A 26496-nucleotide genomic window follows, 5' to 3' on the forward strand; every position below is an offset into this window, starting at 1 on the left:
AAGCCGGTACTCGCCTCCTCCTTTCCATTGACTTCTTTACACAATGTTATGCCACAAATGCTGTCGATTGACTTCAACCTGTATCAAACTCAGAACACATTTTGTGAGCAGGAGATTGCACCCAAACATAAGTGAATGCCTCATGTTGAACATGTTGAATGGATTAATCCAAAACATTTCATTAATACATATATTACCCAAAGATCAGTGCTTTCAGTAAGAAAGATGCACTCAGTCATTTTTATAAATTAAAAAAAGTTTTAACTTCTAAAGACATTAATTGACATTTTTTTATATATATTTTGGAAATCATGACCAATCACATTTAAATGAAGACTCATATAAGTCTTATCAGTAACCTTATAAAAGCTGTTTTATTCTACATGGAGAGGCCGAATACTGCTTGCATAGTATCAATAACTGCCCTGTTATTTAATACTTTCACTCATTGATTAAAGTAATCATGGCTTACTGTGAAAACTACACTTCTACAATGGCATCTGAAACTGAAAACTATTGATTTTAAATCAAGCCGCTAAGTGTCAGTGTAACGACACAAAGACAAAAGTTACTGAGTGCACCTTTAATTAAAACCGATGTATATAATAAATGATGTGCTAGCTAAAGCATAACTGAAATTGAAGTTAATTCTTGACCAGACTCAGGGAGAAGCCAAGCAGAATGTTGATTTCATGTTTGTGCTCACAAGAAGAATAAATAACCCATTTTATATCAGCTTATAGAAAACTGGCTGGTTATTTAAAGAATATGTTGAAAAACTACAAAAAGATTTGTCTCAGACCACAGTTAGTGAAACCATCAAGTGCATAAATCATAATTTCAGGATATTCAGATCATCAACATTTAACATATTTTGGCAAAACAAGCAATACATATGGGTAAAATTGCCATTCATTTGTGTGAACAATAAATTACTTCCTAATGCACTTATTTTGTTTGAAGACTGCATCGCTTAATTGACCTTCAGTAAGACAGTAACAAAACTTCCTTTTCTTACCACTGTTTTGATATTTTATCCTCAAAATGGAAATGGAAAATAAAAATCCACAACATAATTAAAAAGTTTGAACTGTCGCTAATCCAGCAATCTGTTTCAGTAACCTGATTCAGGCTGTGCAGTGATGTGTTGAATACTTATGTATCTATAGAGTGTTAATACACACAGCTGTATACAAATATATCCTGCTCATAAAATGTTAGTTACAATCTCAGTTCACACAAAGTGCTGGGTTTTGAAGTGAAAACATTAAAATATTGAATAACTAAGTTGACAAGCACACATTTAAATACAGAAGAGCAAAGGCAGCTTAAGAGCAGAAAACAGTTTCAATGAATGAATGTGCTGAAAATCTTATAATGACATGAATGGTTTAAAATGGTTTAGCATCTTCTTTTCTTGGTAACCAAGTTCGGGCCCCATCATTATAAGTGAATGGCGACCATAAGAGTGACAATTTTTTGCTCCCTCTAAAATAGCAGGCAAGTTGCTTTCTTTGGAATGTACTGCATTTCAGTACTAACAGCAATAAAATGTAGTTAATTTGTTCATTGCTAAAAAAACTTCACACTCCTTCATGTCCAACTAAACAGTATGCTAATACAATATAAATAAATGTAATAAATATTCACTTAACGGTAATCATTACCATAAAACACAATAAATCACAAAAATAAAATAGATTTCTCAACCTTTTCCTGGACAATCTGCGGCACAGTTAATTTCCTTATTTAGAATGTCATCTTAAAAATTGGCCAACAAGTATAATGGAATCTGAAAGTAAACTTTCAGTAAATTGAAAGCCTCTAGTGATGCAAATGGCCATTGAAAGGACAACTAAAGCTGCTCAATCTAAGCCAAGCAGCAAGAACATCAAATGATTGAATTTTGGATGTAGCTCTCCTTCTCTAACAGGCACTGAGGTAAAGTAAGTAGCCCCTGCAAGATGCACTCCACCTTCAAACTGTCTCCTCATCACAGTTAGCATCGCCTACCAGCAGAGAGTGCTTGTCTGGCTCACTAAGGACCATGCTGTTGAGAGAGTGTTTGTCTGAGCGTAGTGAGTTGATGGAGGCCCGGCTGTAGTTGACAATGCGGTCCAGCAGGCTGAGTTTGGGTGAGGTGCGGCGCAGCTCTCCCATCCCAATATGAACACTGACATCCGTCAAACTGCCTTGTGTTCTTACCTCGCCCAATAGCCTTTCCAGTTTCTCAGCGCTGGGTTTAGTGTAACTGCGGAAACAGGAAATGAGCCTTATTTTATCCAATCCTCTTAAAATTAGGGCTTTCAAAAGATTAAAATTTTAATCAAATTAATTACATGATGTGCTCATTTATAACCGTATTAATCACATATGTCATTATTTGCCAAGAAAGGTTCCCAAATAAAAATAATTCAATAAAAATGTATACAATAATTACATTTAAATCCATTTTAAATATATAATGAATATGATAATTTAGACAATTAAAATACATAACATTATTGTGGCAAACAACTAAAGCATTTAAGCAATACAAAAAGTGGTTTTAGAAGGCAATGTATTGTTTATTTTCATATCATTGAGCATCATTGAATCAATGACCGTTTAAGGGATTAAGAGAAAGTGGTTTCTCCTGGGGAACATGGCTTATGTGGTTAGGAAAACACATAAGCACCGTTTATACAGGTTTTTGAGGAGTGCACATGTGCATAAACCTATTGGATAACAAACGTCTTAGGATGGAGCCCAACAACAAGTCAACAAAGCGGTAAGAATTCAACATTTCTGTGAGTACAGTGGGGAAAGCACATACACTATAAACTATACCCAATATACACACCAATGTAAAATATCGACCATCCCTCACATTCACACACACACACATATATATATATATGCTGGTAAATTGGAGGGAATCCCGGAGATTTAGGTAAGAGGGAAACCCCACTATTGCAGCACAATTTTGCTGCAGGTCGTGGTAGAAAGTTAAGGAAACAAACACAGAAACAACTCTGGAATATCTGGAAGTAAATTTAAGCAACAGAAAATAAAGTAGTAAAGTCTTCCTCGGATACCATGTTTGTTATTTACACAAGCGTGGTGGGGAAATTCCATTGCTGTGGAGAAAGCTGCTAACTTACCGATCCACATATATACGGGACTAAAGAGCATGCCAATTATATAGTGCATGTAAATGAAATAGCTTTCTGGTGTCTGTATAAACTTAGTCACTGAATCATTGGCCAACAGTCCAAACACAGCAATCCATTTTGCAATTGAACTGAATTTGTCCGAGGCAGGATGTACAGTATGTACAAATGCGGCAGACGTACCCTTTTGGAGCATCTCATTTCGGCTGCGTAAAGTCACACACAGTATTTTAGGATGCTGTGCAGAGATGTGTTGAATACTTAAAATACAACCTACGCAGACTTTCATCTAATAAAATCCTCCCCTGTTCCTAATGATCACAAAAATGTTTAAGTCAAACTGTTTTACATTGAATTTTACATGTTTTACTGTTATGGTGTCATACATTTCATTGTTCATTGATAGAATGCAATGCCTTGTTTTGAGAACCATTAGTGACTATAGCAGATCATAGTCAAAATTCTGATGAGAAAAAACAGAAGTTGACAAAATCATTTAAATGTTAAAATTAACTTAAATGTGCTCATTTAAACAATTTAGAATTTTGCACCATTTTGATGACAGCATCTAACATTTTGTCTCTCGTAGACAAATGATTTAACTATCTGCAAGTCTGGTCCACATTGCAGCTTATTCTGGCTAAGAACCGCACTCTTAGACAGGAACATTGATGTCCGACCAATATGTAATTTGTTAATTTTCTCATGACGTTTAGGTTGCAGAAAGATCGGCAAGGCTTACCATTTTAGCAGGAGAGAGGACAGCACCACAGAGACTGAGGAGGCAGCCATAGCAGCGGAGCCCATCCAGGGCTGAAGCACCAGACCAACAGGCATAAACACACCTGAAAATTACAGCATCTATTAATGCAACTCAACCAATAATACAAAGAATTAACCATTTTATCTGCTAGCTTTGTTTGATATAGTTGTTTTTACCTGCAGCAATAGGAATTCCCACAAGATTGTAGATTAGTGCAAATACAAAGTTGATTCTGATTCTCTTTACTGTCTTCTTAGAAAGGTCGATACTCCCAACCACATCAAGAAGATCATTCTAAGAGAAAGTCATAGTAGAAAAACACATCAAGATCATCAATCAGCAAAAAAGTCACTGCCATCTTAAGCTGAATGCTAGTAGTATTGCTTATAATGCTGATCACACAAAAATCATGTTAACATGTATAATGATTACGTCTTGTGGCTAAACTGTTGAAACTGTGTGTTTCTTAACATTTTCATCACTTCCACTCTAAGCGCCTTAATGTAACCGCAGTTTATTTAATTTTTAATAAACAAGAAACATGGCGAAATAATTTTCTGTGTTAATCAACATTATGCTACAAATGCTACTGATTTAGCTTAACTTGTACTGAAGCCAGAACCCTCCTTTAAACCTTTAGAGCAGTCCTGTATATGCAAGCCTTGACTTTTACGGGTTTTATCCACAACATCTAACTAAGTTACTATAGTGTTCATACCCTGATAAGCACTACATCTGCAGCCTCAATAGCCACGTCTGTGCCTGTGCCTATGGCAATGCCCACATCTGCCATTGCTAGTGCGGGGGAGTCATTCACCCCGTCGCCCACCATGGCCACCCGTTTCCCTGCTTGCTGGAGCTGCTCCACTTTTGCTACCTTGTGAGATGGCAAGACTTCAGCAAACACCTTCCTGATGCCCACCTGGACACAAAAACACAACATAAGCTCAGTTGTTTAAATGTACTGCTGCAGTGGGGATAAATATTAATGAAAGGGATAATAAGGGTACTTGAGCAGCGATAGCTCGGGCTGTTCTGCTGTTGTCCCCAGTCATCAGTATGACTTCCAGCCCCATCGCTGTTAGAGTATGCACAGCCAACCAGGCTTCAGGCTTCACCGTGTCTGCGATGGCCACCATGACACAAAGCTCACCTGAGAAAAACATGGAACAGCAAAAAGAGTCATCTTCAGCATAAACAAATTAACATTTTACACTGCTTGATGCAATTATTACAGTTCTTTTACAAGGCAAACACTGTACTAAACACAGCACACTTTTCTGCAATTCAATAGCCCTTTAAGCTTGGATTGGCCGTAATTATATCATTATTAACTACAGTCATGTCCAACACAAAATAGGTATTTTTTTAAAAGCTTATAAGCCGCGTTTTTCGCTTCTAACTTTACAGAAAATACACAGAACATAAGATAGTACATACTATAACTTAAAGGGGATTCCTGTTAAAACGAGCTGACACACAATGTAATCGGATAAATAGATCATTAGATAATACACAGGAAGCATAATGTGCATACAGCACACAATAAAAAAAACACGTTAGCTTTCCTGGATCAGATGACTTTATCGGAAATGATGTAGTATGTTGTCCAGCATTGTAGAACACTAAACCAATTGTATTAGGATTCAGATTGCTGCAAACAGAGGTGGAAGTCATCCAAATATGGGCATAGAGGATTGTTCACTCTAATTACATATGGCAACCAGTAGATGGCGCCAAGTACATTACACAGACTCAGTGATGGCTCAAACAGCACAGAATGGAACTTGATGAGATCTCGTTACTCATGTCTGCATGCTTTGGAGAGAGAGCATACCTTTAGTCATTGTATGCATGTGTAATTAGTTCTTAAGTAAAATTATTATGTTTTATTTGTTTTGAGAGGCTTTTGGACACTTTGTGACATTTTTGGACACTAGGATAAATGTTTTTGTAATGCAATAACTTTTGATAGCTTTGTTGTTCCAACACAACATTTTACTCCGTTACAGGTGACATGATTTAGATCAAGTTTTTCGAAGATACCTTTTATAGGTATATAATGTCAATTCAGAATTCTTTTTAAATTGTGGCCCAAGTTTTTGTGGTTTTTCAGCAGTTTCTTAGGCTGGAAGTCTCATTAGTATCATAATCTATATTATTTAATAATTTGAAAAGTTTACAAAAAATTACACCAAACAATTGACCCTCTTTGTTTTTGTATTTATTGATTTATTTTTATTAAGTAAAGTTATAAGCATTTAATTTTGGGCATGCCACTGAAACAGGAAATATTTAAAAATACCTTCAGAGCTTAAAGGGTTAAACTCCAACCATTTACCTACATTCTGTAGATAATTTCAGCTTTAGGTCTGCTGCATTTTTGGTTTCTATAAACTTTATGCATTTTAAGAAATGTAAGATTACATTTTGAAAATTGCTAACTGCAAGCAAGGATGTCATGGATGTCATTTACATACCGAATTGTGACTGATCTTAACCAAAAATCTTGTAAATTCCTTTTTTTGCTGCCTTCCAAGCACTGGTAATGCCTTCCGTGAATGGCACATCTATTTGGCCTTGAATATCCTCCAGACACATGGAGTATGAAACTGGGAGTAAATTACTTTAGTCTTAAGGATTAATTATATCCAGTAAGCAAAGTCTGGAGGAAATGAGATGAGCAATGACAAAGAATAAAAAAATATCTGCACTCACCATCCACAGCCACCAGCACAGCAGTGTGTCCCCTCTTCTCGTGCTCCATCATGGCTTCATCCACATCTGCTCGCACCTGCAGCGCATTTCTCCTCATCCACTCTCTATTCCCAATTAGCACTATGTATGAGGCGGACTGTTCCACAGCTGAAACAGCACACTACAGTTTACCAGATGCTTTCAAAACAATGCACTTGGAATGTTTGATAGTGATTTCAGAATGGAATTTCACAGTTGCAAAGCATTTTCATTACAAATGATACATTTTACAAATTCTAATGGATGTTCCTAAGCTGTGACTAAAACAGCAAAAAAGTGGTGAACGTTTAAACTAAGTGATGCATCTTGTGAATGTAGGGAATGTTTTACAAAACATTTCTGAAGCTATTACAGGAGGTGAGGCATTTAATGGGAATAGATCAAAATAATGAGATTTGAATTCACTTCACAAAAGCTGACTTTGCTTTCAAACCCTGGGGATGTGGTCATGTGACACTCACTGAGTGGCTGTGGGTCCATGATGAGTGGGTGATCATTGATGTGGGCTCTGGTATCACTGATCTGGACCAGGACAGCATTGCGCTGGTTCTCCTCACTGTCACTGTCTTCTCTCCGCAGCAAGTTTTCTGTGTTGCTAACCTGACACCTGATGCCACATCCTGGCACAGCTTGAAAATCTGTACAGGTGCCAAGAAAGTCTGTGCCCAACTCCTGAACACAGAGGGAGCATTGTAAATCCAGATGCCAAATACAGACTCTCATGCAAATTAGAGGTGCACAGCGAATACTAATACTGATACTGACACAAGTAATGTCCTTTAAAATAGCTACATTGTCAACTACACAAAATGTACCCTTTATACATTTCCGGGTTTGGAATGTGGAAGTAAACTATTGCAGAGTAAACTTCTACAGTATTATTTTTGCTTACCCATTTGCTCCAACAGCAAAAGAAAAATGTATTTATATTTTTCCACGACTTTTCACAAGAAGAAAAAAATAGAGAGCAGTGTATTACAGCAGTCGCTGTGGTAACTAGTATTTATAAACTAATTCCTGTGTAATACAACAGAAAGCATAATGTTATAAATGTACACTAATTAAACAAGTTTGCTAGATTTATACTAGTAAATAACGCATCATAGTCTGTGAAAAGGTTCCATACCCAAAAAACAAATTGTACTGAAAAATACTACAGAAATGGCTGGTGTATGGACATTGGACACTATATTTTCAATTAATATAATTTATTACAGTTCTTTTTTTTCCCTTTTCTTTTTTGCAGTTAGCATTTTTATATAGACATTTGGGTTTATCTGGGTAACTGAAATATTCTTTCTTATTTAATCATATATTATTTGCTCTGCTTTTATTGCATCCAATGGTGCTAATCACGCATGCAGGCTTTTTGGATATTAAATTCAACATTTCATATTTGGATTTTAAAAGGAACATTCCAATTTAAAAAGAAGTTAAGCTTTATCATCAGCATTTGTGGCATGATGTCGATTACCATCAGAAATAATTTGAGTCTTACCTCAATTTATAAAAACAAACCTGTTGACAGAAATCTTCTCATGGGGCAACCACATTTTTAATTATTAATAAGGGGCAATCGTTTTGATTTATCTTTGCAAGAATAATGCAGTTGTGGGAATAATGAAATAAAATTAGCAAATAATATGATAAATATTTATTGTAAAACCAAAATCACTGTTTGTAAGGAAACAACACATCAGTCAAACTGACCTGTTTGCTGAATTTGGTGATGGCAGAACCCAGTGGATGTTCACTGTTATTCTCAGCTGTGCCAATAATCGCCAGTAGTTTAGAGCGCGGCATTCGATTCCCCTCGGCCAGCATCTTCACTTGGATCACTTTGGGAGCCCCGTATGTGATTGTGCCAGTTTTATCAAACACCACAGTCTGAATCTAAAAGTACACACACATTTAAAAACTGGTTGTCTAATTAATGAAATCTCATTACATGTCCTCAGAGAAAAACTTTAGTAGCTACACACAAAAACATTACAATGACTAAACAGGATTGGTCCCTGACCTTGTGTGCCATCTCTAATGGCTCTCCTCCCTTGATGAGTATTCCATTCTGAGCTCCCACCCCAGTTCCCACCATGACCGCAGTTGGTGTGGCCAGACCCAGTGAGCAGGGGCAGGCGATGCAGAGCACAGTGATGGAGGCCTGGAAGGCAAAGCGGATGACTGCCTCTGCTTCAGAGATGCTCTTATCATAGCCCTGCAAAGATACACATTTAAAGACATTCAAAGAGAGAATATAAGTGGTCAAATTTCTAATTAAAATGACCCAAGCCCTCAGGTATGGAGATATGTCTTTTGAAATCAAATGTACAATGTAATATACAATCTAGACATAATCAAATGTGCGCAAAGCTTATTGAAACTAAGGTGCCAAAAGGGAATTGATGCCGCAATCATGAGCTCGTTAACATATGACTGCCCACCAAATCAATATACAGTAGCCTGGCATTGGCGTTTCACATTCAAAGAGGTTAACCAATCACAACAGAGGTCGTTCACATATAGAAGTCTGCTGAGAAGTAGCAAAACAGCTTGTTTCAGGATCAGAGAAAGGCTAGAAAATGGTCATGAAAAACTACATTGTGACTAACAATAAAATGCTAACCCTAACACTTCAGGACAATTTACCAAAACAAAACAAACTAAACAATTTCAGAAGGGTAACAAATTCATGAAGCAAAATTCATGCAAGGTCAAGCAGATACACTTACAGGGAAGTATTTTTTCACCAGAGGAAAGTTCACAAAACCAATCAGAATCCAGACTATCAGAGTTATAGCGGAGACTCCCACAATGAACGGGACAAAGTAGCTGCTGATCTTATCTGCAAACTGCTGAATTGGTGCCTGAGGTTGGAAAGTAAAAAAAAGGTAAAGCAAAGATCAAACGTGAAGTCTGATGTGCTGGATGAAAATATATACTGGAAAACTGCCCATGCTACAAATATAAGTACTCATTATATATCCCTTGTAATACTTTTTTGATTATTAGACGTGATTTTATAGAGGTAACAATAAGTAAAGTATAGGTAAAGTACAATACACTGAAAAAACTGGAAAACCAGGTTGTCCAATTTACTAAATCATTTTATTTGTGATCTACACAACAAATTTGTGGTTCTCTTCTAAACTTGGTTTTCTTTACTTTCGATTAATGTAAATCTCTAAAATGTGCATTCTACTGGATTACATTACGTAAGGTCATTGTGAACCAATTAAGTATGTTAATTGGTTAAATTGGTAAGTATGTTAATTAAAGTCGCAGGAACTAAACATTGTGAAATTAAGTGTTATTTTATGCATTTTTTAGCCAAATGAGAAAAGGGGGTGACTTAATAGTGTTTAAATGTTGTTATGGTAACACTTATCAATAATGTTCCATTTGTTAACATTAGTTTACAAATAGTAAAAAAAAAAAAATCAAAAGTTGTACATGTTAACATTAGTTTATGCACTATGAACTAACAATGAACAATTGTTAACAAAGGTTAATACACGATTTAAAAAATATATTGTTAATTGTTAGATCATGATGCCTAAAGGCCCAAGTATACTTCGGGTGTGTGCGTTGCACATCTCTCCATGCACAGTATGATTACGCAAATTACGTCATCAGCACAGCTGCTCGGCTTGACCGCACACTGCCTAGATTTTAGACTTGTGCACGAGGTCCTCATCTGTGCGCGTCGTCTGCGTATGCGCTAGGCATTACCTGTACTAAAAGAGTGTCACAAAGCAGTGTGTCGAAAGTGTTCCTATTTGTTCGAGGTCAGAAAAGTGGGCGAGAAGATCCAGAATGCACATACCTGGGCATTAATGCATAAACCAATGTTAATGAGTGCAACCTTATTGTAAAGTGTTATTGTGGTTATTTTGGGAATTAGAACCGATTCTGTTCCGCTGGGTTACCATAGTGGTGAAAAGTGGAGCTTTTGCTTAGATTGAGGAACGGTACACAAACAACAAGCTGTGTTGCTTTACTCAAAGAGCAATATCTTCTTAGCATTTAGCATGCTAATGTATGGTATTCCAAGCAAAAAATGTGCTGATTAGCATAACCTTACAACATAAATCAGAAATGTGACAAAATATTATGTAAAACTAAAGAAATGAAAGCTTGTTAAGGACACAAATAAAATTACTTTGAGGCTACTTAATTAGGTCATTTAAAAATAACTTAATTCCATTATGTTGAAATTACATAAACAAATGATGTTTTCTGATGAAGAATTAGTGAGCGAAACCAAGAGGAAAAAATATGTTGATGTAACTTAATTAATTCATGTGGAACCATTGTACATGATTAAATCATGTAAACTGAAAGCATTTTTTTCAGTTTAGAGGAACTACAACAAAATAAGAAGGCTTTTATCTGTAAAAATCTTATGAATGTGAATCAGTTATTGTTCAATGACATGTCTGTTTAGAAATTTGTCTGTTTAAAACCTTTGAAGTCTGTGCCTCCTCCACCAGTTTGACGATCTGAGAGAGGGTGGTGTCCATGCCCACATGAGTGGCTTTGATGAGTAGAGAGCCATTCTGATTTATAGAGCCTGCGATAGCTATGCTCCCTGGTTTCTTAGTGACAGGCATGGCTTCACCTAAACCACAAGAAAAACAAAATTATACCACCACATTTCAGTGACTGCACATATTGGAAAATAGAAATAGTCCACAGAATTTTTTTTTAAGTAAAAAAAAAAAAAAAAAAGGATCTTCTCCTTCCAACATATGTACAATATTAGAAATCTCATATTTAAAATCTTGTCAGAGGTGCTTGCCAGTCAAAAACTCGTCACCACAATGCTAGGTTGATGTGGGTGGTTGCCAGAGCCTTGTTATGCAGTTACTAAGATGTTCTGGGTGGTTGCATGGCCATTACTAGGTGGTTGCTTACTGGCCCAAGTTAAAAGAGTCTCTATACAGACTTTCTATATTCTGGGCCCTAGATGTGGCTCGGATCCCTTCTTCAAAGTAAGTCTATGGGATTTTTAAATGTATTGTTTCGCCAGATGATAAAATCAAGTCTGATTGCATAGAAAGGTAAACGGACACCTCTCTTCAACAGATGCAAGGTGTGTTACACTCTGAAGATTAATACTTATGGCAATGGGTTTGTTGAAGACCCTAATCCTATATATGAACACTAATAATCCCTGGATTGCATTTTTTCAGAGAGTAGACAAATGTCCTCTCTAACCCGTAATGAGAGACTCGTCTGCCATGGAGTGTCCTTCAATCACTCGACCATCTACTGGAAACTTCCCTCCAGGCACAACCTTCACGATATCCCCCCTCTGTACCAGCTCTACATCCACCTGCTCTTCACTGAGAGAGAGAGCGGGAGAGAGAGAGAGAGAGAGAGAGAGAGAGAGAGAGAGAGAGAGAGAGAGAGAGAGAGAGAGAGACATTTTTATGGGTGGAGGAAGTGTGCTTTCTGTTTAAAGGAAATACAAACTAAACAACAGCTTTGCATTTCCTGAAGAAAATACCAGTGCTTCTAAGGAAGCAAAAGAATACGTTTTTAGATCATCTTTAATAGGTTTTCAAGCACTGTAATCACATGAAACAGTGAAAGAAAGACAAACCTTAACACAGACATATCACCATTCAGTGTAACAACTGTAGCTTCTGTTGCCTGTAAAGACATCAGCTTGGACAGAGCCTCAGAGGTCTTACTCTGGGATTCAAAACAAAACAAAAGTAAAACTGAATAAAATTAAGGGCAGAGGAATCAAGGAAATTCAGAGCAGGTAGATGAATAGCATGTTTAACAGGAAATGCTTGTTCACATTTTCTAGTCTACACAAATATTTTCATGAGCAGGATGAGTACCTTTGCTATTTGCTCTAGCCACCTGCCTAGCGAGATGAACACAAACAGCATGGGTGGAGTATCAAAGAAGGTGATGGGGTTCACCTTTGCCTTCTCTAAAATGGCAACCAGGAGAATCACCACAGAGTATGTGAATGCTATTGTGGTGGCTAGTACAATGAGCACATCCATATTGGCTGTCCGGTGCTTGACAGCTTTGAAGGCTTGACAATAGAAGTACCGCCCACCAATAAACTGCAGGAAAAAGATGTAACACAGGCATGGTCACTAACTACAAAGAGATAAGAGATCTTTCATGAAAAAATGCTGGGTAGCATTTTAATTTACAGTACATGTACTTTCTTGGTATATACTGTATTTGGTAAATATTTTGTACCTCCAGACAAGTGTGGGGTAGTAACAGGCACTTACTTATCATATACAGAACTGTGCAAAAGTTTTAGGCACATGTGAAAAATGTTGCATAGTGAGGATGTCTTAAAAAATAATGACATATATAGTTTTCATTTACCACTTATTGTCATACAAAGACCAATAAACATAAAAGAAAGCTATATCAATATTCAGTGCGACCACCTTTACTTTTAAAACAGCCCAAATTCTCCTAGGTACACCTGCAGTTTGTCTTGGTTGTTGGCAAATAGGATGTTCCAAGCTTCTTGGAGAATTCACCACAGTTCTTCTACCTATTTAGGATGTCTCAATTGCTTCTGTCTCTTTATGTAATCTCAGACTCACACAAAGTTCAGTGGGGGGCTCTGTGGGGAGTCTAACATGTATATCTCCTATTGACACACTAAAGCTGAAGATATAAATAACCATTTTAAGACAAATGTTTTTGTGAAACATCTTAAGTGCCTAAAACTTTTGCATAGTACTATACGTACATGGTGACTTATGATACATTACTGTACTTACCAGTGGTGCATACATGGCAAATACACTGCCTGGCCAAACAAGTGTTGCATACTCTAATATTTCGTTGGACCGCCTTTAGCAATGTCACAACATATGTTTCTATTAGAGTTGCATTTATTTTTGGCAGAGATCTTGTATTGATGATGGGAGAGTCGAACCACTCCTTCTTCTCAAGTACATCTAAAAGACTTTCAATGGGTTTAAGGTCAGGACTCTGTGGTGGACAATTCAGGTGTGAAAATGATTCTTCAAGCTCCCTGAACCACTCAAAATTTTAGCCTGATGAATCTTGGCACTATTGTCCCTTAATATGCCCGTGCCATCAGGGAAGAAAAAATACATCAATGGGATAACCTGGTCATTCAAATCATTCAGGTAGTCACCTTATCTAACTTAATCTTTAACTGAACACTGATTCTCTTAACTGATTGATATGTACCATGACATTGGCTCCTTACATCCTTGTAATTTCTGGCAATTCATGAAGGGATATTTGATGACATACCTAATAATTATGTGTGTGTTGAGAGTTCTCATTTTGGACATATGCAGTAGCTACCAGACCATACCATATTTGCACTTGACTTTACCAGTTGTCATGTGAAGAAGTCCTGGCTTAAAATGACAAATTACGAACCCTATGAAGTACTGTATATTTACTGCTGTGTTTCATTAGGTTCTATGTAAAATCCTCATCCAACTTCCAAAGCATGTACCATGAGGACTTACTAATTTCTATCATTTTTGAAGTTTTCGTAAGTACCGTAATATTTCACATAATTTAGCATGTACTGTACATACACTGTACGTTAATGCCTGCTATTACCCCACAAGTGTCTGTAAGTACTACATACTTACAATGTGTGCAGCATTGAAACGTACTGTAAAGTCTGATATTAATTACCATGTAGGTACACTTTAGATAGTAAGTATTGTTATGCCACATTTGTCTGTAGGTACAACATATTTACCATGTATGTACCACTGGTAAGTACAGTAATGTTTTGTATGTTACCATGTACGTATAGCAAACGTATGTGCCTATTATAACCCCACACCTACCTGTTTCATATTAGTTACCATTTACAAACACTTCAGGTAAGTATCTCTTGTTACTACACATTTGTCTGTAGGTACAACATATTTACCATATAGGTACCAACAAAGTATACTTAACTGTAAAATAAAGTGCCACCAAATGCTGCATTTGCATACTTTAGGTGAACATAAAATGAAAAGAAATAGTTCACCTGAAATGAAAATAATCCCTCATGTCGTTCCAAACCGGTAATGAGTTTTATAAATCCGATCAGTCTGCTTTATGAACAAATCATTCAGACTGATTTTCAATTAATGACTTAAATTTCAGTCAGTTCCTCATAGAAAGCTTGGAATACAAGTCATATTGACCAATTTTATGGTGCTTTTATGTCTTTAATTAAGCTTGAAAGCTCCAGTTCCCATTAATTATAATTGCATTAGGCCCTTAACTACTGCAGGAGCTAATACACGTTTTAGGTATTTACTCCGAATTACCACCTTTTGTCATTTTTGCATGAGGAACTACAGTTCCTCTTTACTGTTTAGAGGGATTTTTAAGCTCCTATTCTGGGGTAGGCATTTTTGGGAGAAGAGGGACTGTGCAAGGTGATGCAACCTGTGATTGGTAAAACATGTAAGATTCACAAAGCATTGAGAAATGCGAAGAGTTGGCAGCCGCCATTTGTAAAGAAAATTGTCGCTGCTAGCCTGCTATTCAGAGGATTGAGGATTTTCCAATTGCCTAGATGACATCACTACAGAGGTTCCTTTTGTGTGTGGGAATACAAGAGGGAAAAGATTCATCTGGTGTACCGTTCCTCTTAAAAGTTCTCATCTAGAAAGTTCCTATTGCGAAAGCACCGGGACTGTTTGCGAGAAAGGAGCTATTGATAGAGCTACAAGTAAATGCTTTTGTGTTCCACAGAACAAAGAAAGTCATACAGGTATTGAGTGACATGAAAGTCATTAAGTATTAAGAGAATTTTCATTTTTTAGGTGAAATATACATTTATATATAGATAGTGAAACATTTTCTTCCCACAGTGCATTAGTAAATCCTGCAAATAATATGTAACAAACCTGCACAGGTATACAGAAGAGGAACGAGATCAAATTCATGATGGAAAGACCAGGAAGAAGCTGTTTCTCCAGGAACATGGAGGAGTGGTACTTTTCTCTGTCCTCGGCTGTGGCATTATGGTGGTGGGACATGTCAATCATGTGATCCACTATTATCATGTAGGTCATCATGCCCATAACAGGCACACAGAAAAACAAACTGATGAGGAATGATCTTTTCCACCTGGGAGAAAAGAGTAAATAATATTTGTACACAGGCAGAAAGAGAGACTTTCATCCCTCGGAAACATCTTTTTTTATAGGAACAAACAAAGCAAACAGAGTGGAATTTTCAGAATTTTCTTTTAGGTAACCATTTTATGAACAGATCACTTTGAGATATTCAATGAACTGATTTTCTCGTGCTACTTACTGTTGGATCTCTTGGGTGTGATCCAGGTGACTTCCAGGATGATCTTTCTTCACCAGAGAGGCCTCAAATCCCATATTCTGTCCAGTAAAAGATGGAATTTTATAAACTCTTTCTAAAGGGATAGTTTACCCAAAATTTCTTTCATCATTTACTCACCCTCATGCCATCCCAGATATGTAGGACCTACAGAGCTGAGATATTCTACTAATAATCTTAATGTGTGTTCAGCTGAAGAAAGAAAGTCCTACACATCTGGGATGGCATGAGGGTGAATAAATGATTAGAGGGTTAATTTTGGGGTGAGCTATTCATTTAAGAACACATGGTGCAGTGATTTCGTTTTTAAAGTTCCTCATATAGAATACACCTATAGTTCGATTCCAAAACCTAGTGAATTGTCTGTCTTGATGTCTGCTGTCTTCTAGGCAGCATCCCAACTAAATAGAACCTTAAAGGACTGATTTGGAATGCTCTACTGGGGCAGCAACACTGTGCATCACGTTTCACAAAAATAACCCTCCTCACGAGAAGCAAACTACTGTAGAGTCGGTAGCATGTTGCCAAACGAAGAGTGTGACACTCTAATATGCATTAATAGCCTACATATTACATACATATTGTGTTAAATGGTTTTATTTTCATTTTAAACGTGATGCTTAAAGGCTTTGAAGCCTTAAAATGCCATCTAGGTGGGCTACTCACTAGGTTTTGGAACAGAGCTACTATGAACAAATGTATTATTAGGAACATGGCATATGCTTGCATATTCACCTCGATCCATCTGATTATATCTCGGGGCCCCGTCACATCCGGCTCATATTTGATGTGGGCTTTATTAGTTGCCAAGGCAACTGAAGCATACACAACACCTTTCTGTTTCATTAAATTTGACTCAATTTTGTGAACACAGGAGGCACATGTCATCCCTCTGATCTATTGACAAAAAGAAACACTATCCACAAACATTTGATGACAAAAATGGGTAACAAATCAATGTGAGCAGCTGCTAACATACCACAAGCTCCAGGATTCCATCCGAGCCATCATAATTCTCCATGACTGTGGCAGTAAAACCTAGTTCTTTTATACACTCCGCTATTCTCTGAGGATCAATGATTGAAGGGCTGTATCGAACCTCAGCTTTACTGGCCATCAGCGCAACCAAAACAGAGTAAATGCCTGAGGAAAAAATACATAAATTAAAATGAATGACACTGACATTTTTTTAACAGACTGCTCAAAAACATCTTATTCAAATTTGTGTGTGCAATGTACTTTGGTGCTTATTAGACTACATAGTTGTTTGCTTAGAAATATGATACTGTCAGACTCCACTGGAATCAACTGCCTTTTCAGCTCATTAGGATTTGAATCAGAGCTGTTGTTTCTACTTTTTCAGTGTCCTACCAATTTTTCACAATATCACCATGCTTTAACACAATGTACTTTTGTTGGGTTCCTGCAGTTCATGACACTAAGTTCATGGGTTTGATTCACACTGATAAAAAAAAAATGTCTACCCAAAATGCACTGGAAGTAGCTCTGGATAAAAGTGACTGCCAAATGCATAAATGTAAATGTACTTATGGTACAAGCTTGTTTTGAAAAGATCTTAGATCACCATGCTCGTTCTTGAGGTTCCTCTCTATGTTGGCCACGCAGGAAGCACAGGTCATGCCACCGATCTGGATAAAACACTTGGAGATTGCGTTTGTTGATGGCTCAGCATCACTCTCCACTTCATTCTCTTTCGCAGGAGACCAGACTGGAGATAATGATGAGCTTTGGACAGATGGGCTCTTTACCTCTGAAGGCACCAATAATTTTGTTTCTGTTTGAGTAATAGGACAAAGTTAACACCGATTGGTTTCAGTGGATGTCACTAATAATCAGATAAAAGTCTAGAGGAAAGTATAGGCCTGATACTTTTTATATTTATTGTCACCTTAAAGTCATGCTGTAATGATAGTGTTTATGAGATAAGCGCACATAAATTCCAACACAATGTCATATTTACCAGTGGGAAAACTCTTTTGAACCCTGACTGTCCAAGAGTGAGAAGTGTCAATTAAAAAATCAGGGCAGAAGCTAACTGGAATTGATCATAAGTCATTGTGAATATTGACTGTACAATTTAGTTAGTATGCATTTTGTATACTGGTAAAGGGCAATAGCATGGTAAATTCAACCTCACTCAAAAACACCATGCATTTAACCAGTTTATGAGGTGACATGCTTGCTTGACCAAACTACTTTTCTCTGTGACAGTGCGAGTATGAAAATAACAATAGATAAATCATCATTTACACATCTAATGCACATCTTTTGCACTTAATTTTGCTGCAGTAGCACTAAAAAGCTTCCTCTCTTTTTGAGGAAGTATAAAGAGAGAAAAAAATATGATAATGCCCAATGTGCAAATTTTTTCAGACCAGTAAAAATATAGACATTCATGACATGGCAGAGTTTAATTATACAGTTTTTCTCAGAAAAACATCCACAGAAAACTAAATGGAATTCATGATTGTTACTGTCATTTTTACAATACTGGGATCATATATGATGTGCTGCATCAGAGGTATTTATGATACATTTAAGAAGTACCATAAATTACATAAAGGAGTGTTTTTATACCAGCCAATAACTGTCAGTAGTGGAGATACAGTATGTAGCAGGGAAGATATTCCATTACGGGATGTGGAATACACTCACCAGGCAGAAAAGCATCAAATCCCATGTCCTCAATGGCTTCCCTCAGCTCCTCAGGTGTGGTCACTAAAGGGTCATACTCAAAGGTTCCCTGATGATTGGCCAGTGACACTTGGGCCAACCTTACTCCTTTCTTCTGGGAGATCATGCTTTCGATGGATTGAACACATGAGCCACAAGTCATGCCTTCGATATTAATCTCCGCCACTGATAACAGCGGCTGGAGAAAGTTTGGCTCTGTAGAAGGCAAGATGGACTGGGCTGGTGGTGGAGGAGAAGATACCTTTTGTGGAGTGACCAACTGGGTTTTAAAATTTCCTGGAGGCAGGACCTCAATTGCTTTCTGTAGCTCCACTGCTGTGACTTGTTTTGGGTTATGCTGAATTGTAGCTTGCCCATTCTTCAAGGACACATCAACTGAATTCACACCTGGCAGCTTAGATATATTGTCCTGAATGTTTACCACGCAAGAGTTGCAGTGCATTCCTGTAACCTGAAACAGTGTTGTGATTGTGGAGAGTGTGGATGCCTCTGAAACATTCTCTTGTGAATAGGATGCAGTCTGTTTTGGAGCGCTGACCAAGCAGTCCACTTTACTGGATAAAAGCTTTAATTGAGGAGGTTTTGACTTAACAATGGCACTGAAACCAACCATCTCAATCTGGTTCACAATCTCGTCCACTGAGATTATGTAAGGCAGATAAAGTACAGTGGCTTCCTGGGAGTCTAGAGAGACTGCAATAGCAGGGGAAAAAAAACAAATATAAATCAGTACTGAGGGCATGTTATTTCAAGTAGTTAGAATGCTTTGGTCATCCCTATTTGTAATGAAATGTGGCTGAGATAATGATGCCAGAATTTTTGTTTTTGGGTAAGCTATTCCTTTAAGCAAGATAGGAGAAAGGAAGGTCATCTTGATTACGTAAAGCGAAACATATAGATTGTGTAAGACCTCTTATCTACAATTACTGGCAACACAATGTCAATGAGTTAAACATATAAACTTCACATTGCAAGATGTAATTTTCCAGAATATGTTAAAGTTCAACTTGACAGCATTGCTTTTTAAAGCTGAAGTATGTAGCTTTTTCTGTGTTAAAATACATTCTCCAGTCCCAGCTTAATATGCAGAGCCAACCATTAGTAAGCCATTCAATATTCTCGAACACTGTAAGCACTGTGTTTCTGTGGTGCTATGAAATTTGCTCTGTTTGTTTTGAGCAACCCACTTAGACCCAACTGATGGCATGAGTTGGGGGCGGGACTGTTTCTTTCATTGACCAATGGCTGAAGGGGGGTGTTTTCAGAAAACTGTATTGAAAACAATGTTTATTTTTGCAATTCCATTTGGAAATTACATACTTCAGCTTTAACTCAAACAAGGGCTGTCAACAGTGCTGACCAACTATATTATAATTTTTCCACTTAAATATTAGTCTACCAAAATTCAAATTGTAAAGACATATTTTAGTTAAAAGAACAAAACCACAAGGCATCAGTGATTACCAGATTTTTAAATCAACGTTGTCTCATCAGTCCACAAGGGCGCAACAAATATACAGTATATAATCCAAAGAGCAAAGTGTTATACTGTTTTGTATATTTTTTATAATTTCAAATAACAAACTAGGTTTTTAACAAAAATGCATTCCATTTTCTAACTGAAGTGCATCAAATTTTAAGATCAAGATTTAGTCAGTTTATATTCTCAAATCTTAGGTAATTAAGTACAATGAGAAAAGAATGCCTCAAAAAACAGTTCTAATGTTAACTTAGTGTTGCACAGTATACTGACACTTAAGCTACTAAATACAGGTGGTACCACAGTGTTTTTACAGTTGTAGCTTAAGTAGTAATATTCCCAGATAGTAGTGGTTTTCGGTTAAACTTGGTTGTGAAAATGCGTTTGCGGCTTAGATTCTACCTCACAGTGGTAACTGCATACTGAGCCCAGTGCTGCAATATGTGCTGTTCAAACTGGATTCTAGACAGAGTGCAACAGAACATGTGGTCTCGAAACATTCATTTCAGAATTGACCTCCTTTCTTGACACAGTGTTTTAAATCGCACTGCTTATGCTGTGAGATGCTGATAACTGTGCAAAAACCTTCGTCAGTACTTGGCACACATCTAAAATTCAAATGCACTTTATCTTGAATTCACCAAATATTTGAATTTTGAATTGTAATTCGACACTTTTAGCTCAAATGAAGGCAAATGTCACAAGATTAAATAAGCATGTTACCTTTGATCTTCTCAACCCCTTTCAATTTCCCAATCTTGCCCTCGATGGTGGTGGTGCAGGACAAACAAACCATTCTTTCGATTCGCATTTTCACCAACTCCACCCCTCTGGAGCTGCGAGAGGTCGGCCCTTCCAGTGGACTGATTGCTGGGCTGCAGGTCACATCAGGAATCAGGCAGCTCATCAACTCCTCAACCTGTTCCACACTAATCAAAGATGGGACAAACGTGACAGACATGTCCTGGTTATCAGAGCTCTCCTGAGTCCCAACCACCCCTTTCTTCTGGGCAAGCCTGCTCAGGGCCAGCTGGATTGAGCCCGTACTAAAGCCTGCTTTATTGAAGACCTTGGTTTCTGTTGGAATTGGTGCTGATGTACCGTTTGTCAGGCTTGACTCAAATCCCATATCATCAATGGCCTCTGCTAAGGATTCTGGATTGTGGCGAGTTTGGTCATATATCACAGTTGCGTTATTCAGATCCAAAGACACCTGAGGTAGAAGAAGGTCATAATGAATGCCCTGATCTGTCTTCTACACAGTAAACTGGGTTAAACTTGGTGGTTGTGCTTGCTAAATCTCTCTGTATAAAGAAAATAGTCCTGGATGCTGATTGGTCAATTCAGGGTTCACACTTTTTGACCAATTAATTTTCATGAAGTTGCAGGCACAACCCATTAACAATGCCTGTTATCTACTATAGTCACAACATAGCATGCCAACAAGTTAGACGGCATAACTCTTGCATTTGAGCTTTTTAGATTGTGGGGAGTTTGGTCAAACACAGATGAATTTCTCCACTCCAGAGACACCTATGGTGTCGATCTGGGTCTTCTAAATTTGTTCACAAGTCGCAATAAAAGTAACTTGGAGAGCAGCGCCATTCCAGCAACTAAAATTGACACATGCTTTTGCTTGCACAATACAACTCTCATGAAATCATTACATAGTGCAACACTTGCATTTTAGCTTCAAAGCAAATAAATGTGTCTTACGCTGCGAACGTGATTCTTCAAGCAGCTTACACTGGTGATTCACTCATATCATCATGTGACCCTTAAACCCTGACTGCAACATGAAGTCTGTTTCTGCACAATAAGCACAATTCTAGACAAAGCTGCCTTTTTGTGTATAGGGAATTGACTGTGCTCTTAGACAGCACCATATTGTTTGTTTCTGTGTTTAACAAAGATATTTTTTGGCATTTGACACTTTTGGTCAATAGCAATACTGTCAGCTCCTGCTTTTCAAAGGTTAAAAATGCATCTTAGACAACAACTTATTAAATTACCAGCTTGTTTGACCCATGTCTGCAGCCCTAACTGTGCTTTAAGGAAAAGGGCAGGATGAATTAACAACAATTAAGTTGTGTCTCGAAGTTCAAATTACGAATGGATTTGTTCAATTACAGGACAGTTGCTGGAGGGGAGGCTCTGGTAAATGTTATTACTGGCTTATATTGCGGTCAGATTGCTTTGTCAGCCATCCAAAATCCCTTTTGTTTAGTATTATACAATGATTCATGGAAAAAGGAGACCTGGAAATGTAATCTGTGGGCCAGCTGGGTTTATATTTGTTTGTTTATGGATAAAAGCTGAAATTTATGCTCATGCTGGCCAAATGCTTGTGGAAAAACCCATAAGCTGGGACAGTAAGTTCTGAATGTGTTACAGTAATAGTAAACATGAACAAAAGGCTAGATCTGTATAAAAAATATGATCGTATCATGTATGATCAGTGAACTTGGATATAATAAATATATCCGGATAAATCTTGTAAATGAAAGATTAATGGCTAATCGATTAGTGTTTTTTTAAAGGCCGATGCCAATACTGGTATCAAGACCAGGGTGACAGATGGCCAATTTAAAGCTGTTATATATAATACTATTTAACAAATGAACACTTATTATTCCCAATATTTACTCTAAATTCACTAAAAGTAAATGTGTATTTGGGGAAGGTCAGTTCTGTTAAAAGAATATTCCGGGTTAGATCCAAGTTAAACTCAATCAACAGCATTTGTGGCATAATGTTGATTATATTTAGACTTGTCCCACCTTTTCTTTAAAAAAGCAAAAATCGAGGTTGCAGTGAGGCACTTACAGTGGAAGTGAATAGGCCAATTTCTGGAGGGTTAAAAGACAGTAATGTGAAGCTTATAATTTTATAAAAGCACTTACATTAATTCTTCTGCTAAAACTTGTGTATTATTTGAGCTGTAATGTTGATTAAATCGTCATTTTAGAGTTTCAGGATTTACAGCATTACATTGTCATGACAAAGAAGTTGTAAAATTGGCTATAACTTCACACAGAAAAGACCAGTAAGGGATTATATCAAACTAAAACATGTTAACATGCATATTGTTTATGCCTTGTGGCTATACTTTTAAAACATTTATGCATTGGCCTCATTCACTTCCATTGTAAGTGCCTCACTGAAACCTATATGTTTGCTTTTTTAAAGAAAAGGAGGGATGGGTTGAAATTTATTTTTGTGGTAATCAACATTATGCCACAAAAGCTGTTGATTGAACTTAACATGCAATGAACCTGAAATATTCCTTTTATGGGTCTACTGGGCACAGTTATCAGCATATAGCAGTAATCTCACAATGGCCAAATCAGCCAATATGTTGGTGTATCACTATTAAAGATAATAATACACATTGTAATCACAATAAATAAATGAATGCACAGCCTTCCAAGTTATTTATGTTCCTTAGTGTTAATAAGGTGTGATTTAACCCTCACCTGTATATGAATGACACCTGGCAGACCACCAATTCGCCCCTCGATGGACTGGACACAGGAGCCACAGGTCATGCCCTCCACCCCCAGAGTAACGCAACATAGGTTAGTGTTCATCGCCATACCAGCTCTGAAAGATCGCAGAAAACAGGAGGGCATGTAAAAACATGACTGAATAACTGAAATGACATAAAAGTGTCTAGCACCGGACACACAAGCTGCTTTCTAAGTGATTCAGAACAGTGAGGTGTTATGCATTGTGCGCATTTAGAATTCATCTTTAATCACTAAAGACAATTAACAGTGAAACTTATGTACAAATAACTGGACACTATTTTCTTGTTGTAGATGTGAAATTCAAAAGAAAACTCTGCAAAACCTTGATACAAGGTGAGAATAAAGCGGTCAGAAAATGCAGTACAACATAAAAGCTAAGGAAAACTGAACAGTTTTGTCTCTCATAAAAAGTAGAAGTGGAATCAAATGGTAATAACATTTTACTGAATTTTTACCATATTCATGTACCAAGGTGTTTTCATGGTATTTTAAGGTATTTCAAAAACTAGCAAGGTTCTAACACGGTGAATGTCCAAAAATGGTACTTCTCGTCATTCTTGCTATTGTTAAGCCTGCCAATTTCACAAACTGTTAACAAGACATGGCTTAAAATTTTCATAACATCCTCTGAATTTTACTGACACATTTTAATTATTCTAGCATATGTCTCTTCTAGAGACAGAATATGTGACCAAGGCAATGTACGCTTGCATTAATCAATACTTACACATTTTCAAATCACAAGCCTGTGATTCTATTTACATAAAAACTTCAATGTTTAATTTACACAAAACTTTGTTGGGGCCTGGGTAGCTCAGCGAGTATTGACGCTGAGTGACTGCAGCCATGTTTCCTAAGCAACCAATTTGGCCCAGTTGCTAGGGAGGGTAGAGTCACATGGGGTAACCTCCTCATGGTCGCGATTAAATGGTTCTCACTCTTAATGGGGCACGTGGTAAATTGTGTGTGGATTGCAGAGAGTAGCATGAGTCTCCACATGCAGAGTATCTGCTGTGTCATGCACAATGAGCCACGTGATAAGATTTGTGGATTGACAGTCTCAGAAGCAGAGGCAACTGAGCCTTGTCCTCCGCCACCCGGATTGAGGTGAGTAACCGCCTCACCACGAGGACCTCATAAGTAGTGGGAATTGGGCATACCAAAATTGTCGAGAAAAGGGGAGAAAGAAATTACATAAAAGTTTAATATATATATATATATATATATATATATATATATATATATATATATATATATACACACACACACACACACACACACACACACACACACACACACTGGCAGCCGAAAGTTTGGAATAATGTACACATTTTGCTCTTATGGAAAGAAATTGGTACTTTTATTCACCAAAGTGGCATTCAACTGACCACAATGTATAGTCAGGACATTAATAATGTGAAAAATTACTATTCAAATTTGAAAAAGAAATTCAGAACTTCAAAGAGTTCTCATCAAAAAATCCTCCACATGCAGCAATAGCTTTGTAGATCCTTGGCATTCTAGCTGTCAGTTTGTCCTGATCCTCAGGTGATATTTCACCCCATAGATGTGGCTGTCTTGTCGGGACAATTCTCACACACCTTACAGTAAGCTGATCCCACAAAAGCTCAATGAGGTTAAGATCCAAAACACTTGTTTCTAATGATCTGCTGTCCAATGTATGTGTTTATTTGCCCACTCTAACCTTTTCTTTTTGATCTTCTTTTTCAAAAGAGGTGTATTCTTTCCAATTCTTCCCATAAGACCTGCAACCCTGAGTCTTCTCTTTACTGTTGTACATGAAACTGGTGTTGAGCGGGTAGAATTCAATGAAGCTGTCAGCTGAGGACATGTGAGGTGTCTATTTCTCAAACTAGAGACTCTAATAGACTCGGATATACATATCCTCTTTTTTAATTGTACATCTGGCCTTCCACATCTCTTTCTGTCCTTGTTAGAGCCAGTTGTCCTTTGTCTTTAAAGACTGTAGTGTACGTATTTGTATGAAATCTTCAGGTTGTTTTGGCAATTTCAATTAATGATGGACCCACAATGGTCATTTAATCTCATTATCTATTCTTAGTCACACCACAAGAAAACAAAAGTGTGACATTATGAAAAATCACAATTATAATTGACTAATAATGCCATTATAACATGTAATACAAATTATTGATCCATAATAAAAAACAAAACAATTACAAAAGTGCTAGAACTTCAACTGAGTACATATTATTAATGACATAATGCTTTGGCGTGTAATACAATGATAATTACATACACTTGTAAATCTTCTCATTCGTACATTAGCCTATTGTTTGTTCAGGAAGAGATTTTCAGAATCATTTTCTGATGTTATAAAACATCCACACGCAACATGTCTCACAAGCCACCAAGCTAACGTGAAAAGCAAATGTAAAAAGCACATGACAGGACTTTGTATTTACCTTTACGCGATGTGATGATCCAGTATCACAGCAGCATATGTTTTAAGTCTCATATGATGTGATTCACACTTGTTAGTGTAGTTTTACTGCCAATTTTCTACACCAGCATCAGTTAGCTGGCAGACTTTCCTCAGTCTATGGCGAGATTTAGGTCCTCAATTTCTAAAAAATAATAATAGTTTTCCCACATTGAATTAAAAATAAAAGTGAGTTATGTCTACACACAGCAAGAGAGTGTATTCTTAGATTACAGATTGTTAAATCCATGCGGAATGTTGCGCTTTCACACGGACACAAGGCTCACATCGTACGC

At 37.2% G+C, this 26496-nt stretch overlaps 1 protein-coding gene across 1 annotated transcript; it reads right to left on the minus strand.

Moving 5' to 3' along the window:
* Positions 1-316: 316 nt before the first annotated feature.
* LOC127660059 (copper-transporting ATPase 1-like) lies at positions 317-26496 on the minus strand. Its single transcript, XM_052150122.1, has 23 exons — positions 26184-26496; positions 23683-23809; positions 20930-21419; positions 18688-19419; positions 17597-17806; positions 16991-17154; positions 16747-16908; positions 15976-16052; positions 15564-15786; positions 12525-12758; positions 12278-12369; positions 11890-12017; positions 11136-11290; positions 9402-9536; positions 8693-8887; positions 8383-8565; positions 7134-7344; positions 6634-6780; positions 4926-5068; positions 4634-4837; positions 4092-4209; positions 3895-3997; positions 317-2251 (listed from the first exon to the last, which is right to left on the minus strand). Exons 2-23 carry the CDS (start codon positions 23800-23802, stop codon positions 1978-1980), a joined length of 4500 nt encoding a protein of 1499 aa, XP_052006082.1. The 5' UTR covers positions 23803-23809; positions 26184-26496; the 3' UTR covers positions 317-1977.

The sequence above is a fragment of the Xyrauchen texanus genome, chromosome 19, assembly GCF_025860055.1.
Source record: "Xyrauchen texanus isolate HMW12.3.18 chromosome 19, RBS_HiC_50CHRs, whole genome shotgun sequence".
Classification (NCBI taxonomy): domain Eukaryota; kingdom Metazoa; phylum Chordata; class Actinopteri; order Cypriniformes; family Catostomidae; genus Xyrauchen; species Xyrauchen texanus.

What these genes read in the sequence shown, in the direction of transcription:
- LOC127660059 (XM_052150122.1), bottom strand. Translation starts at nt 23,802, where the DNA reads ATGGCGATGAACACTAACCTATGTTGCGTTACTCTGGGGGTGGAGGGC. An exon ending in AGACGAGTCTCTCATTACGG is followed by an intron (nt 11,291 to 11,889) that starts GTTAGAGAGGAC and finishes CTTGTGGTTTAG; the next exon opens with GTGAAGCCATGCCTGTCACT. An exon ending in CCCGAGCTATCGCTGCTCAA is followed by an intron (nt 4,838 to 4,925) that starts GTACCCTTATTA and finishes TTTTGTGTCCAG; the next exon opens with GTGGGCATCAGGAAGGTGTT.